Raw genomic sequence first — 15,613 nt, forward strand, 5'->3', positions numbered from 1 at the left:
TCTCTCTCTCTCTCTCTCTCTTTCCCTCCCTCCCTCCCTCCCTCTCCCTCCCTCTCCCTCTCTCTGTCCCCTCCTGTTTGTGTGTTCTCTCTCTCTGTCTCTCAAAATAAACTTAAAAAAATAAATAAAATGAAAAGTTACATAAAGGCATGATTTTCCTCCCCAGGGGGCCCAGGAAGGAGGAGGTGAGGATCCTGAGGGAATTCAGGAGCCCAGGCCCTCTCATCTCCGGGCCAAGGGGGACTTGCTCACAGTGTTCTTTGATGCTGTCTCTGGTTTCTATTTGCTTCATTGCCTTCACTTCTTCCTTATTTTCTGACTTCACTGTCATGTCTAGAGAGCCCACCTGGCAGATGTGAGAGTTTGGGCTCAGACCTCACCCTTTAACCGTCCCCTTTTCTCTCCCTCTGTTAAATGCATGTCACCACCACCAATGGAAACAGACACTTTAATTTTTTTTTTTTTTGAGAGACAGAGAGAGACAGCGCAAGCAGGGGAGGGTCAGAGAGGGAGACACAGAATCTGAAGCAGGCTCCAGGCTCTGAGCTGTCAGTACAGAGCTCGACTTGGGGCTCGAACTCATGAACCATGAGATCATGACCTGAGACGAAGCCCGAGGCTTAACCGACTGAGTCACCCAGGCGCCCCCACTTTAATTTTTTTAACGTTTATCCATTTTTGAGAGAGGGAGAAAGTGTGCAATCGGGGGAGGGGCAGAGAGAGAGGGAAAGAGGATTGGAAGCCGGCTCTGCACTGATAGCAGAGAGCCCGATGTGGAGCTCAGACTCACCAACAGCTAGAGCCTGACCAGAACCTAAGTATGAGGAGGATGCTCAATTGACTGAGCCACCCAGGAACCCCAGAAAACAGACACATTAAATATGTTCATTAGGTTATTGTTTTTTTTTTTTTTTAATTTCATGGTCCCTATCCCTAATAATTTTTCCTCCAAATTGTTGGTGTTTGTCTTAGATTATCAGAACTCTAGAGGGAAGGGGTTGTTTCTCTGCATGTGTTGGGGTGTAACGTTGGGGGAGGTGTGCTGTGACAGTGTGATGGAGAAGTCACTGTGTTCATCCTCCCTTCTTTGGGTCGAAGTCTCTTGTATTTCTCCTGGCCTTATGGCTCTGAATGTTTATTTCCAGATACTGGCTTTATTGGAGTGACTGTGCTTGGGGTAGGGGGTGCTGGCTTTAAGGGAAGAGGTATGTCCTTGTTTTAGTTGACATGGCCGGAACTCTCTTCATTGCTAGGATCAGAAACCCAGCTCAAATTGACCTAAGTGGAAAGGAATCTATTAATTCATATCATGAAGACCATTACATTCAGACCTGGTTAGATCTACGGGCTGAAAGGACGCTGTGAGAATGCGGTCTTGTACGGGGTTGCAGTTATTTTCGTGTGTGGCTTCATTTGCTCAGCAGCCGCAGGTGTACCTTCTTCTGGATTTGTGAACCCAGAAGATGGAGGGCATTTCTAAACCAACACTTGTAGCCCAAATCCCCGGACTGACTCTCATTGGCCCAAATGAGCCACGTGTCTGCCTCTGAGCCAGTCAGTAGCTAGGGGATTGGAGGGTGCTGATTGGCCAGGCCTAGGTCACATGGCCGCACCTGTCATGGAGACTCTTGTTCTAGTCAAAGCATCTGGAACAAAAATTGACAAGAGGTGGCCTCTCAAAGGCATTATTTGGCTGCTGTTACCATTAGGAAGGATGGAGGCCGTATAGGGGAAAAAGAAACACTGGTTCCTTCCACAAGTGCTGTCCCAGCTGCCTTCCCACTTCCAGCCCCAGCTTTGTAAGCCACATCTTTTTTTTTTAATGTTTTTAAAATTTATTTTTGAGAGAGAGAGCATGAGCAGGCGAGGGGCAGAGAGAGCCAGAAACACAGAAGCCGAAGCAGGCTCCGGGCTCCGAGCTGTCAGCACAGAGCCCCGCGCGAACTTGTGAACTGCGAGATCATGACCTGAGCCGAAGTCGGCCGCGGAACCGACTGAGCCCCCTGAAGCCCCCAGTGAGCCACATCTTCGATAGTGGTAGTTGTATCCCCTCCGCTGCCAAACTGACGTCCCTAGTCACGTCCCATGACACAAACAGACTTTGAAAAATGTCCCGTTCACATTCTCCCATCTACCTGCTTGGGCTCCTCTGTCCCTCAGGAAACCCATAGGATCTACCGGCAGAAGCTGGAGGAGCTGACCTCACTCCAGACTTTGTGCAGCGGCTCCATCAACAAGCAGAAGACGCGACTAAAGGACTTGAAGCACACACTCCAGAGGTAGGTGAGGCAGCAGCTCCTCTGGGTTTAAGGGATAGAAACCCAACTCAAAGCTGTCTTGGGCAGAGAATGGAAATTTTAATGGAAAGAAACCCAGGCATAGTTCCAGACATCACTGGATCCATGGGCCAAAAGACGTTTTTTAGGATCCCCCCCCCCGCCCCCCGCCGCCCGCTCTGAATTATGCCTTCCTCTAGATCAGCTTCACTCTCAGGCTCACTGTCCCGTTATGGCCACCGTCAGTGCCAGACTTGTGTCTTCCTGCCATCCTTCCTATTGGCTTCGTTACCCCAGCAGAATAACTTGTTTTTCCAGCAAGAGTTCTGGGTGTGATCCTTCTTGGCTGGAATTGGTCACAGGCCCATTTGTGAACTAATCACTGAGACTCTGGTTAGTCAAGACCAGGTCATATGCTTAGCTCATAGACCTGGGGGATGGGACAGGCTTACCTGAACTATATGGAAGGGGAAAGAGGGTGAGAGGTAGTTCCCTAGAGGAAAGTTGTTAGAGGCCTCTGGTGTGGGTGGTAGGAAGTGTGGCATCCCCAGGGGGAACACACTAAAGCTCATGATTTAGTTCAGTTCCTGAGGCCAGGATCATGTCCACTTCCCGTCCTCACGTCCTCATGGGTTGGAAAGTGCTCTCACCCCCCGTAGGTGAAGGAGCCCAGTGAATGCTGTGATCCCCAGGCAGGCGGGGAGACTGAGGCTCTGAGTGGCTTATCCCAGTTTATTTACCTGGGACTCCCTATCATATTGTGTAACTCCTGGTCAGTTCTTCCCTCCCTTGTGGACAATTTTTGCAAAGATTACTGGTTATATCCCTAGCCTTGGCTGACCATTTTGGAAATGGAGACCCATTAGTTGTGGAGTAGAGTGCAGATGGTTCCTTGTAATGATCTCACCACTCTTGGAAAAACACATCTTACTGATGGTAAGATTCAATAGTCTCTATCAGGCTAGGATTTTTCAACCTTGGCACTGTTGAAAATTCTGCTACAGGGTGAGTCCTGTGCATTCTGGTATGTTTAGCAGCATCCCTGACCCCTACCCCTGTTTGACAACAAAATGGCCCTAGGCATTGCCAAGTGTTTCCAGCTGAGAACCGTTGGGTTAGAAGGTTGACCCATGAGGACGCCTACTATTCTGACTGTGTCCACTGACTTGTTTTTCTAGTTTTACAAGTTAATATTACCAAAGAATAACAGACAATGATCAGTAAGCTGCATATACATCTAAAGCACCTTCCTGTCTGCCTTCCTCATAATCTTCAGGCTATTCTTCCAGAATAGTGAGAAGTATGGTATTGCCTGTAGAGGCCCATTGAACTCCTACTCGAGTATCAAGTATCGTTCTAAATGTGTTGCTTTGCTTGTGCTCACTTAATCCTCACAACTCTATTGTCCGTGAGATATGCCTGATGTTTCTATGCCCATTTTTCAGGTATGGAAAATAAGGCAGGGAGATGAAAGAACTTCCCCAAAGTCACGAGGCTAGCAGGGACCAGTGTCAAACCCACAGGGTACAGGGGCGTGGGAATTGAGGTTACATGAAACGTTGAGATAGAAAGATGGGCGGGCAGTGCCCAGAGCTCCCGGATTCTCCCTCCAGCCTGATTAACACGCCTGCTTCTCCTGTGCCCACACCTCTGACCAGGTACAAGCACCATGCCAGTTGGGAGGAGGCAGAGCTCATTCAGCAGATGAGTGCCAACATCAAGGAGCGGCAGAACATATTCTTCGACATGGAGGCCTACCTGCCCAAGAAGAATGGGTAGGAACCGGAAACATGTCCCACCCCGCTGCGGGCAGACGCCCAGGCCTAGCGCACCTGCTCTGTGTGACTCCCACCTCCCTGTGGGGGCTTGAGGTTGAAGGGAAAGAAGAGAAGCAAGGGCAAGAAAGAGAAGGAAGCTTGCTCATGTGTTCTGCCATGGAACGGGCGGGGACCTCAGAGTGAACTTCCTGGGAGGGCTTTTCCAAGGAACTAGATGTAAGATCTCGTTTCCAGCACCTGCTGCATGCCTGGGGCCACCCAAGGTCAAGAGGAAAGCTGTTTTCTCCCCAAAAACAAACATTTATTTATTTTTATTGTAAATTCCAGTATGGTTAGCAGACAGCGTTACATTAGTTGCCGGTGTGCAGTGTAGTGATTTAATTCCATACATCACCCAGTGCTCATCATGACAAGTGTGCCTTTAATTACCCCCCTCCCCTCTAGTGACCATTAGTTATTTTCTCTGTAAAGAGTCTCTTTCTTGGTTTCTCTCTCCCTCTTTTTCCTTTGAGAACAAACATTTATTGAGTGCTTGCTGTATGCCTAGCATTGTGCTGGGGGCTCTTGAATTGTCTACAGCTTGGTGAGTCAGACCCAGATATCTGGATTCTACAAAGTCCAGAGACACAGGGGATGTTTTGCTCAGGGGGCTCAGCCCAGGTTTGGATGTGAATACTCTGACTCCAGAGCTTGTGTTCTTTTTGTCTTCCTCCTTCAGAGAAGTCCCATCTCCTCCCGTGACATCACTGCCACCTGTTCCAGAGCGAGATCGAACAGCATTGTATCAAAACCTGATGCAGGCAGCTACTCAGTTAGCTCCCATTGCTTCTCTCTGCCCTTTGTCCCACTTTGGCCTGACCCTGAGTCAGAGCCCCTGTCGGGAGGCTTACTAGCCCTTTCACATTTGAAGCCATTCCTCTTGGCTTCTCCTTTTTCTTTGGGGGGGGGGCCTAAATTTGGTTAAAATCTCCCTAAATTGGATAGTGATCATCTTCCATAGAATGAGACAGCATGACCGTCTTTTACAGTGTGGCTCAGAGCTGCTTTCCTAGCTCTAGCCTCCTCAGTCCTCCGTGCATTTTACACCAGTTGGCAATCTTCCGATTACAGATGACTGAAAACCCAACTCGTAGTGGTTAAGAAAAAACAGGGGATTTATTGGCTCATGTTACTAAAAGGTCCAGACGTTGCTGTGGGTCTGGCTAGATCCTGCTGCTCAAATGATACTGTTGGGCTCCTTCTCTCAGTGAGCTTTCTTTTAACCCTCTCTGCCAGTGTGCTTTATTCTTAGGCAGCCTTTCTCTACCAGCTGGCCCCAGTGGCTCTGGGTGTGCGTTCTGCCCGCTTAGCAACCCCAGTAGAGAAAGCCTCTTTGTTTCCTAGTTCTGGGAAAAGTCCCAGGACTGAGCCTCATTGGCCTGTGACCAGTGTGTCCTGTGACCATTATTGACCCAATCAGGGGGACCCACTGCTTTGATCTGCTGAACCTGGGTCATGTGCCTTACCCTAGGGTCTGGGAGGAAGAGATTCTCTGAAGGAAAATGATACTTCTCTTTCGGGAAGTAGGGACTGTATTGCCAGACCAAAAACCTAGATGTTCTTTTTCATACCTCGGCCTCAGTTACACCAGACTGGAAATGCCCCCTAGTGTTGACCATAGCTAGAAAGAAGACTCTTCTCTTGGATTTTCTCCTTTCAACCTTCTACTCATCCTTCAAAGCCCAGTTCAAATGTTACCAACTCAGCGAGGCCTCTCCAAAACCCTTCTCCCACTGTGGAATTAGCTCTTCTTCGACTCTGAGATTTCATAACCTTTTATTGGCACTTTATTAGTGCGTTAGGGTACAGGCTATTCTGTAACAAAAGCCCGATGATACAAGGGCTCAAACAAGCTGGAAGCTTCTCTCTCAAGCATGGCAGTGCAGAGGGAGCGGGCCAGGAGTGGCGGGCTCGTGGGGCCATTGAGGGACTCCGCATCTTTCCAGCACCAACTCCTTGCTTCGCCGCCTTTCAGGGAGCTGTCCTCACCTGCACCGCCAGGGCTGGCTCGTACCTTCCCGCACTCAAGGGGTGGAGGGCAAGCAGATCCCTTTCTCCAAAAAATAAAAAGAAAAGAAAAGAAAGGTTTGCCATTTCCCAGTGAAGCCGAAAACATATGTATTCAGTAACCCAGAATTTCCACTCCTGTCTGTATTCGCAGTGGATGTGAGCACTCTGCCCTCCAGAAGGCATGTGGAAGACTGTTGACAGCAAAGAAGCCAGACACAAAGCTCACATGGTCCACGAGTCTTTTTATGCAAAATGTCTGGAACAGGCAAATCCATAGATGTAAAGTAGATTAGTGGTCGCCGCATACAGGCGGCAGAGGGAAGAAAGGGGGCGACTGCTGACAGGTCCGGGCTTACTTTGGGGATGATGATGTTCTAGAATTAGGTAGTGGCGATGGTTGTACAATGTTGGTAATATACTGGAAACTATTAAATTATATTATTTATGTATGTATATATGTATGTATGTATTTATTTTTGAGAGACAGAGAGAGACAGCATGAGCAGGAGAGGGTCAGAGAGAGAGGGAGACATAGAATCTGAAGCAGGCTCCAAGCTCTGAGCTGTCAGCACAGAGCCTGACGTGGGGCTCGAACCCACGAACTGTGAGATCATGACCTGAGCTGAAGTCAGATGCTCAACCGACTGAACCACCTAGGTGCCCCTAAATTGTATACTTTGAAAGGCTGATATTATTAGGGCACCTGGGTGGCTCACAGGAGTATATGACTCTTGATCTTGGGGTTGTGAGTTTGAGCCCCATGTGGGTGTAAAGATTACTTAAAAAAAAACAACTTTAAAAGGGTGATGTACTGGGGCCACCTGGCTGGCTAAGTCAGAAGAGCTTGTGACTCTTGATCTCAGGGTTGTGAGTTTGAGCCCCACGAGGGATGTAGAGATCACTTAAATAAATAAAACTTTAACAAAAAAGTTGATATTACAGCATGTGAATTATGTCACAATAAAAAAAAAAAAGAATGTTCAGAGCAGCTGTATTTCTATTAGCCCCAAACTGAAAACCACGTGAGTGTTCATCAGTAACAGAATGAATAAATAAGTGGTGGTATCTCCATTCAGTGGAATACTATACGTAGACAACATGGATGAATCCCACAGACATAATACGGAGAGAAAGAAGCCAGGCATAAAATATACTGTAGGGATACCTATAAATATACTGAAGGTTCTACCTTAATTTTATTTTTTTTTAACTTTTTATTTTTTTTTAATTTATTTTTGAGAGACAGAGAGACAGCGCAAGCCGGGGAGGGGCAGAGAGAGAGGGAGACACAGAATCCGAAGCAGGCTCCAGGCTCTGAGCTGTCAGGACAGAGCCCGATGCAGGGCTCCAACCCATGAACTGTGAGATCATGACCTGAGCTGAAGCCAGATGCTTAACATGACCTGAGCCACCCAGGTGCCTCTATACCTTAATTTTAAAAAGAACCCTTTTTAAATTGACCTAGAGATTGTACACATGCCTTCACCTTATTGGCTGGAATTAGTTGCATGTTCACATTAGCTGCAAGGGAGCCTGGGAAATATGGTCTGTCAGCCAGGTAAAATGGGGGGAAATGAGTTAGTCATGACTGTTGCGTGTCACAGTTGTCACATTCTCTAGGTGATCATTATTCTCACTCCATGTGAGAATTTTACCAGTGAGCCTAGCACCCTGTACTCGAACACTGTGCTCCACGTGTGCTCACTGAGTTTGAATGGTTCTGGTTGGGGCCCGCTCGCAGGGCTGTTAAGGAACGCAGTGGCCCTCACAGCTACTTTCCTTCCAGGCTCTACTTAAATCTGGTCCTTGGCAATGTGAATGTGACCCTTCTCAGCAACCAGGCTAAGTAAGTATCTCAGACCCCCGGCTGGCATTAGGGAAGGCAGGCATTTTGTTCTTTCAACTCAGGAGAAATGAACCAAGCTAGAATTTTTGCATAAATAAAGAAATATTAATAGTTGGGGCTCTGGCTCTTCATCTTTCTGACACTCTCCTCCTCACTGAGAGATGACCCTGGGAGGGTTCTTTCCTTCTTTTCACGCAGTCAGTACACTGGGTGAGCAGAAGTGCCACTTTCCCATGAGAAATGGCCCCCGCTCCATTCCACTCCTGTGACACACAGTTCTCCTGGGAAGCAGGCAGAACTGTCACCTGAAATCATCAGACCCAGGGGCAGTGCAGCCGTGGGGTTTCTGCTGTGGTAGCTGGTTAGGAAGGAACCTGTCCCCACCCCCGTCCATCCCCATCACAGGCCCAGAGACCTACCCGGGAGTCCAGGGACATGGGAGCTTTACACATTGGCCCTCTTGCTCTAATTGATCATCGCTGTTAATTCAAGACCAGAGCTTTCCTTTAGTGGATGAGAAGGTCCTTGCAGGCTGTGGGTAGTGGTGGGTGAAGGATCTGATGGGGCTGAGGACCCATCCCAGATGGGATCCAGTTATAGTGCTATAACTCTAGTAACAGTCGTGTGGCCTTTCCTGGGGGTGTCTGTCACTGCAGATTTGCTTACAAGGATGAGTATGAGAAGTTCAAGCTCTACCTGACCATCATCCTGCTCCTGGGTGCTGTGGCGTGCCGATTTGTCCTTCACTACAGGTAACGGGAAGGTGGTAGTGTGTGTAGGCCTGGGGTTGGGGGACCGTCTCTCCTGCATCTGCAACGTTTGGTAGACTGTAGGTGGACGAGCCATTTCTCACGGGAAATAGCAGTCCTGTCCACCCTACGTCTATCCAGCAAATATTTACTGAACAGCTGCTGGAAGAGCCCTTATAACTAGTAGTTAGGAAAGAGCCCAGCGGCACACTGACGCTGTGGGATATTATTGGCCATAAATAGGAATGAAGTACCGACACATGCTTTGACATGGATGACCCTTGAAAACATTGTGCTCAGTCAAGTTTGTCAGAAAAGGCCACATATTATATGATTCCATTTATATGAAATGTCTAGAACAGGCAAATCTAGAGAGACGGAAAGGAAAGCAGATTAGTGGTCAGGGGCTGGGTGGATGGAAAATGGGAGGTGTACTGTTGATGGGTGTAGGGTTTCTTTTGGAGTGATGAGAATGTTCCAGAATTAAATGGAAGTCATGAATGTACAACTCGGTGAACATATAAAACCCAATGAATTATATACTTGCAAGGGTGAATTTTATGGTATGTGAATTATATATCAATTCTAAAAAGAAAGAGAAAGAACAAGACAGGAAAGAAGGGAAGAAAGGAAAGAAAGGAACATAGATCACAGACTGCCTGGGTCTGAATCCTGGGTTTGGGACTCACTGTCCATTACTGTGAGCAGGTTCCCTCTAGGAGCCTCAGTCTCCCCATCTGGAAAATGAGGTGACACCAAGCTGTGCTAACTGCGTGTGGAGGCTCTGCCCAGCGCCTGGCACCAGCGATGCCAGTGAGAGTGTCAGCCGCTGCTTTTGGAGTAGGTGGAGGCTGTCCTGCTCTGAGAGGCTGAGGCCAGTGGGTTCAAGCTGTTCTGCCTCAGGGGGTTTCATTCCCCCGCCCCCCGCCCCGCCCCTGCCCTGGGTTTTCTGCCCTGAGGGGAGGCAGCCAAGTACAGCTTGGGCATTCGGCCCACGTGTCAGGGGTTTATTTCCTGGCAGGCGCTTGGCTGGGAGTCCAGTTGCTGGTCTGGCCACTTGAATGTCCCAACAAAGGCCCTTTGAGGTCCTAGGCTCGTGCCTGCCTGCTGCCTCAGGCCTGGCCTGGTTCCCCGCTGGGTAGAGGCTGCACACACCAGTGCCGCCTGCTCACATGCCTGTCTGGAAAGGATAGAAGTTCTTGACGTGCGACCAGATTCCCTTGCGCTGCTGGCACATCCCGGGCCCTCAAAAGGGCACACCTGTCGTATGTTGTCAAGTTCTAAAGTTCAGTTTTCTCCCGATCCTTTTCTGTATGCATTTCCCCGGGGCTGTTGTAACAAAGTGCCTCGAACAGGATGGCTTAGGACAACAGAAATCTATTTTCTCACAGTCCTAGAGGCCGGAAGTCTGAAATCAGGGGGTTGGTGGGACCATGCTTGCTCTGCAGGCTCTAGGGGAGGGTCCTGCTTGCCTCTCCCACTTCCTGGTGGTGCTGGCTTTCTCGGCGCTCCTGGCTGAGAGAAAGCTGTTCCCCTCTCCAGTCTCGGCTTGGTGGGCCTCAGTCTCATCCCATAGCCTCCTTCCCCGGGGGTCCCTTTGTTTTGCTCATGACCTTCGTATGAGAACGCTGGTCTCTGGAGGGTCCGCCCTGACCCAGTGTGACCTTAATTAATTACATTTCTAAAGACCTTATTTCCAAATAAGGTCATATTCTGAGGTCCTGGGTGGACGTGAATTTTGAGGGAACACTATTCAACCTGGTATACCCTCTGGGGGTTACAAATAGGACAGGGGTGGGGGGCCCCAGGCATGCCCGTCTCTCTTCTGTTGCCTTCAGGGAAGCTTGCCCTGCTATTTAACCTTGGGCAAGTGACTTAACCTCTCCCCACCTCAGTTTCTTCACACAAAGTGAGAGTAATGAGAGCCACATGGTAGGGTGACAGAGGGGACTGGCTAGGTTATGTCTGCAGTGTTTCAGATGGTGCCTGGCCTGAAGTGCTGCCCGGGTGTGAGCAGCTGTGAATGCTGCCATCACTGTGTGCTGGAGGAGATCACAGCTCGAGACCGAGTGCGCTCGAGGAGCAGGATTTTCTTTGCTTACTCTTGCCCCCTTGGAGCGGTTTCCTTGCTGGGTGCCCCACCCAACGGCCCTTCCACGGCGCCTCTTGGGCTGGAGCTGGGCGTGGCTGACGTTCTTCAGAACCACGGGTTCTCAGTCCAGCTCTGCCACTCACGATGGGGGTAGAGCCCTCGATCTGTCTGTGTGTGTGTTTCCTCATCTTCCCCATGGCCAGAGGACATCTGCCCATGTTGCCTGGTCCTTGGGAGGCTTTGGTGAGCCCTCAGGCCAAGAGGCTGTGTCTGGTTAGACTTGTGCTCTGTCCTGATTGGGCTTTGAAGCTGGCAGGAAAGAGGTGGTTGGCATTAAGCTTGGGTTGGTTGGGCTTGGGTTTGGATTTCACTCCTGGGCAGCTCACTTCCTCTCTACCTGAACCTCAGTTTCCTCATTGATAAAATGGGAAGTTGTACTGTCTTAGTTCGTGTTCCCCAGAAACAACCCGCAGACAAGCAGTTGAGTGTCAGCAGTTTACTTGGGAGGTGATCCGGGGGAACATTGGTAGGGGAACGGAAGTGAGACAGGAGAGGCTGCCCTGTGGGCATCTGGACTCCACTGCTGCCGGAGACCTGGGAACAGCATGGAACATGCTTCAGTCATCCCACTTGAGGGGCGAGGGAGCACGGGTATTTTTCTTCCAGGTGCTGTTGTTCAGGGGAGTTGAAGACTGCTTCCAGAGGGTGAGAATTCCCCTTCCCTCCCGATCTGCCTGCCTCTCGCATCAGCAGAGTGAGCTCTGAGCCCCAGGCACGCCGGGAGCTGCCAGGTGTGGCTGTTGGGAGTTCTGTAGACGGGTACAGATGTGGTAGGAGCATCTGCACAGGAAGTCCTCTAGGGTTGTCCAAGGACCTAGGCAGATGGTCCATGTCATGCCTGCAGCCTTGCAAGTCCCCACCAATTAGTGCTGGCCTGGTGTGGCAGCCTGAGGGATGGTCCCCGAAGACGTGCGTGTTCCAATCCCCAGAACCTGCAAACATATTACCTTACATGGCAAAATGTCTTCGCAGATCGGAAAGGATCTTGAGAAGAGATTGTCCTGGATTATTCAGTGGTCCCAATGTAAGCACAAGAAGAGGGGGATAGGAGGGTCCGAGTCAGGATCAGAGGTCAGGGTGAAGCAGGGCCACAAACAAGGAATGTGGGCACCTCTAGAAGCTGGAAACGGTAAGGAAATGGACCCTCCCCTGGAGCCTCCAGAAGGAGCCCAGCCCTGCTGACCCATTGCAGACTTCTGACCTTCGGAACTGTAAGGAAATAAGTGTATGTCTGTGGTCATCTGTTACGGCAGCAATAGGAGGCTCCTACACTTCGCCAGAGCAGGCCAAGGCCAGCGCTTCACACGTGTCCCTAACATGCTGAGGACATAAAACTTTACTTCTGTTCTCTTTACTGACAAGATATAGCAAAGGGCCAATGAAAAATATCCCACTAACCCCGACCTGCCTCTCATCTGGAAGCGAGCTCAGAAGTCAGTATCTAAGTGATCCTGTGCACTGAGGGGCCGACCCCATCCCAACACCCTATTTAAGTCAAGGAGACCTTTGATTTCCTCAGAGTTACGCATCTGAGACTCATTTGGGTACTCTCTGAATCTTCCAGAATTATAGCAGGGAACGTATGTAGCCCTTCCAATGCCCAGGCACTATTCTACACTCTTCACGTGTGGCACTCGGCTGATGCTCACGGCGGCCTACATGGGAGCTGCTGGTACTCCCCAAACCCCAGGGGGACACAGGAGAATCACCAACGAGCCCCCAGTCCCACAGCAGGAAGGAGGCCGAGCTGGGATTGGAACTCAGGCCCTGAGTTTCCCAGAGGCTGCTCCTGGCCCTCTGAGACTGTCTCTAGGCGCTGGTTCAGGAGGGCTTAAGGTGGAAAGCCTGTCATCTGTGATCACAAGCTGGGTCACATAGCCTAAAGGACACTGTCCAGCTTCTGCATGTTGTTGGAGTCCCGCTCTTGCTTCCCTCCTGGGGTTGTCATAGTCCCAGTTCAGAGACAGAAGCGGAAGAGGTGGGGAGTGTTCTCCCTCCCGGGTGCAGATGCCTGGCGCCCCGCACAGTCACTTCTGTTCCCACGCTGAATGCAGGCGGAGGGTGCCAGCAGGTACAGGGCTCTTCCCTTTGGGGTGGGAGCTAGAGCCTTCATTAGAGTCCGTGGCAGGCAGGCCCTCCAGGGGGGCCGTCTGCTGCAGCCCTTGTCCCGGGACACCCCCCCCCCCCCCGGCAGTGTGTTCAGGCAGGGGGTCAGCCTTCGCGTTTCGCAGACCGCAGAGCTGGGGCCCGGCAGGTCCTGGACATGCCTGCCCCCTCTGCAGCCTCACCGGGGCACAACAGCAGCCGGGCGGCTCTGTTCTGCCCGCCTTCACGCCTTGCTCCGCCCAGCCCTGGTGCCACTGGGAGGGCAGGCAGTCCTACCTTCATCTTACAGACAGTTCAGGCCGTCAGAACTATTTTCGTGAGGGCCACCAAGTTTATAGATGGTTTAAGGGGATGGAGGGAATTTACATTTTGACACTGTAGACAGTTTACAAATAAAGTTTTGGGTTTTCTGCTTAAAGTCCTGTTGCCATTCTACCAAAAATTTTACATCAGATGGTAAAAATTTAGAAGGGAGACAGGGTGTCCCAGGCTGTGCACTCAGGGAGGGAGAGGAAGCCAGCTAGAGCCTTGAAGGTGGGTTGGGTTCTGGAAGAAAGGTGAGGAGGGGACGGGCACTCCAGGTGGAGGCCAGGATCAGCGGGAGTTTCCCGACGCACCCTCGCGGGCAGCACACACCCTGGTTTGTGGTTCTGTGGCGGTTCTCATGCCTGCTCTCCTCTCCCGGGGCTGTTTCTTTCCACCAGGGTGACGGATGAAGTTTTTAACTTCCTGCTGGTGTGGTATTACTGCACCCTGACCATTCGGGAGAGTATTCTCATCAGCAATGGCTCAAGGTAACTGGGGACCTGGCTTTGGGAGGGGTGTCGGTGGGGGGGGGGGGCAAAGGGACATCTGTCTTGGAATGGCTGCAGGGGAGGACTGTCCCCCTCAGCCTGTATTCCCTTCCTCCTTGGAGGGGGAGGGGTGTCCGTGACTGTACAGATCCAGGGAGGAGGGAAAACATGTCTGCTGCTGCAGCGTCACCTGCCGTGGTCAGTCTCTGGCTTACAAAAACTAACTCAAGTGGGTTTAACACAACAAGAAATTTATTTTTTTATATCAAGGAACAGGTCCGTTGGGACCGACTTCAGGTCAAGCTTAATCCAGGTGCTTAGACAATGTCATCAGGACCCACTTTCTCTCTCCCCTTCACTTCGGTCCTCCCCTGTGCTGTCTTCATTCTCAGGCTCCATGTAGAAGCACCCAGGAGGTCCAGACTCAGGTCTTCATTTCTAGCATTCTCAGCGAAATAGGCCACATCACTTCCTTCCAGAAACCTCGCTGGGTCCCATTGGCACTTGCTGAATCATGTGCCAGTCTCTGAACCAATCACTGTGGACAGCAAATGCACGGCTGTGATTGGCCTGGCATGAGCCTCATGCTGCCCCTACAGCTAAGTGTCAGGAGGGGAGTGGTCCCCCGGAGGAAACCTGGGGTACTGTCACCAGAAGGAGGGATGGATTCTGGTGGCAAGAGTGGATGGTCCCCCCACAGGGAGACTGGGAGGACGGAGGACACGTGAGGGTCTTGGTTCACACTTGCCCTGTTACCCAGCTGGTGCCGAGGAGGAAGCCAGGCAGGCAGGCTGGGAGCAAGGGTTCCCAAGTTCTAGTCCCGCTGCTGTTCCTGAGCAGCTTTGTGACCCTGGGCAGCTGGTGTCCACTCTCTGGGCTATTTCACAGCCCCCCGGGGGAGTGTGTCTCAGGGTGGCCGAGTGAATCAAGGCAGGATTGGGGCTCCCATCACTCAGACCTTCTGTGCAAGAGCCCCACTGCCTCCTCATTCTCCTGCTTCCCCCATCTGTCTCTGAGCTGAGACCCACGACCGGCCGCCTGCAGGCCCTGTTTCCCACAGCTCTGATTCCTTTTTGGGATGGCCGTTTTCATCTCTGTCCCTATTTTCCCCTGAGACAGAAAATAACACCTCCCAACCCCTCCCTGCTTCCTACCTCCTGGATGCTAGTAAGGAACTGTCGTGAACTGTGTATTTCCGATTGGGGGGGAGGTGTCTGCAATCCCATCGGTAATTTGCCACCTTTTCACTTCTCTGCCCAGTGGTCTCTCATGGCAGATGTCTGCCCTGCCGGGCCTTAGCCTGCATGTAGAGCCCAGAGGTAAGGAGAAGGGGGCAGCGATGTCCAGGTGCGCAGCCCGTAGCGTGTAGCCCGTTAGGAAAGATCAGTGTTTCCCAAACTACTCATTCTTCACCGATCCTTGCCGTTTTTGCCTTTTCCATGTAGCATCTGGATGAGGATGTTCACATTTTAAATCAACCTCTGCTTTTTACAAAGAAAAAAACCTTAAAATAAATGTTAGTTTATTTTAGAAGGAAATTTTGTTTCATCACCATACATGGAAAACCAGCATCAGTTGCAGGAAGGAGGAAGTAGTAAAAATATCCTTTTGTTTTCCTTGTCTGAGTTATTGAAGTCAATTATTCTTGCTTCCGGAAGCCTCTGAGCCTGAGGCCTGCCATCTCTCTCTCCATGTGTGTACATGTGTGTAAAAAGGGAGATTCTCGGACCTTGAGTGGCATTAAAGAGACTCTCTCCTGGACTTAGGAGAACAAAGAGAACTGAAAAGATGGCCCCTCCCCACACGGTGCAGTAGCATCTAGTGTGACACCCGAGTGTCACCTAAACCTTGATACACGCACCT

The 15,613-nt window shown here is 50.7% G+C and overlaps 1 protein-coding gene across 2 annotated transcripts in view; it reads left to right on the forward strand.

The window, feature by feature from the left end:
• Positions 1-15,613, forward strand: part of TMEM120B (transmembrane protein 120B) — a 42,114-nt gene that overhangs the window by 15,613 nt on the left and 10,888 nt on the right. For both annotated transcript variants that reach the window (XM_029922615.1, XM_029922616.1), the window contains exons 2-6: positions 2,161-2,279; positions 3,935-4,051; positions 7,890-7,949; positions 8,606-8,701; positions 13,661-13,750. In XM_029922615.1, the coding sequence (XP_029778475.1) occupies positions 2,161-2,279; positions 3,935-4,051; positions 7,890-7,949; positions 8,606-8,701; positions 13,661-13,750 (482 nt within the window). The remainder of the gene's footprint in view (positions 1-2,160; positions 2,280-3,934; positions 4,052-7,889; positions 7,950-8,605; positions 8,702-13,660; positions 13,751-15,613) is intronic.

The sequence above is a fragment of the Suricata suricatta genome, chromosome 14, assembly GCF_006229205.1.
Source record: "Suricata suricatta isolate VVHF042 chromosome 14, meerkat_22Aug2017_6uvM2_HiC, whole genome shotgun sequence".
NCBI lineage: Eukaryota > Metazoa > Chordata > Mammalia > Carnivora > Herpestidae > Suricata > Suricata suricatta.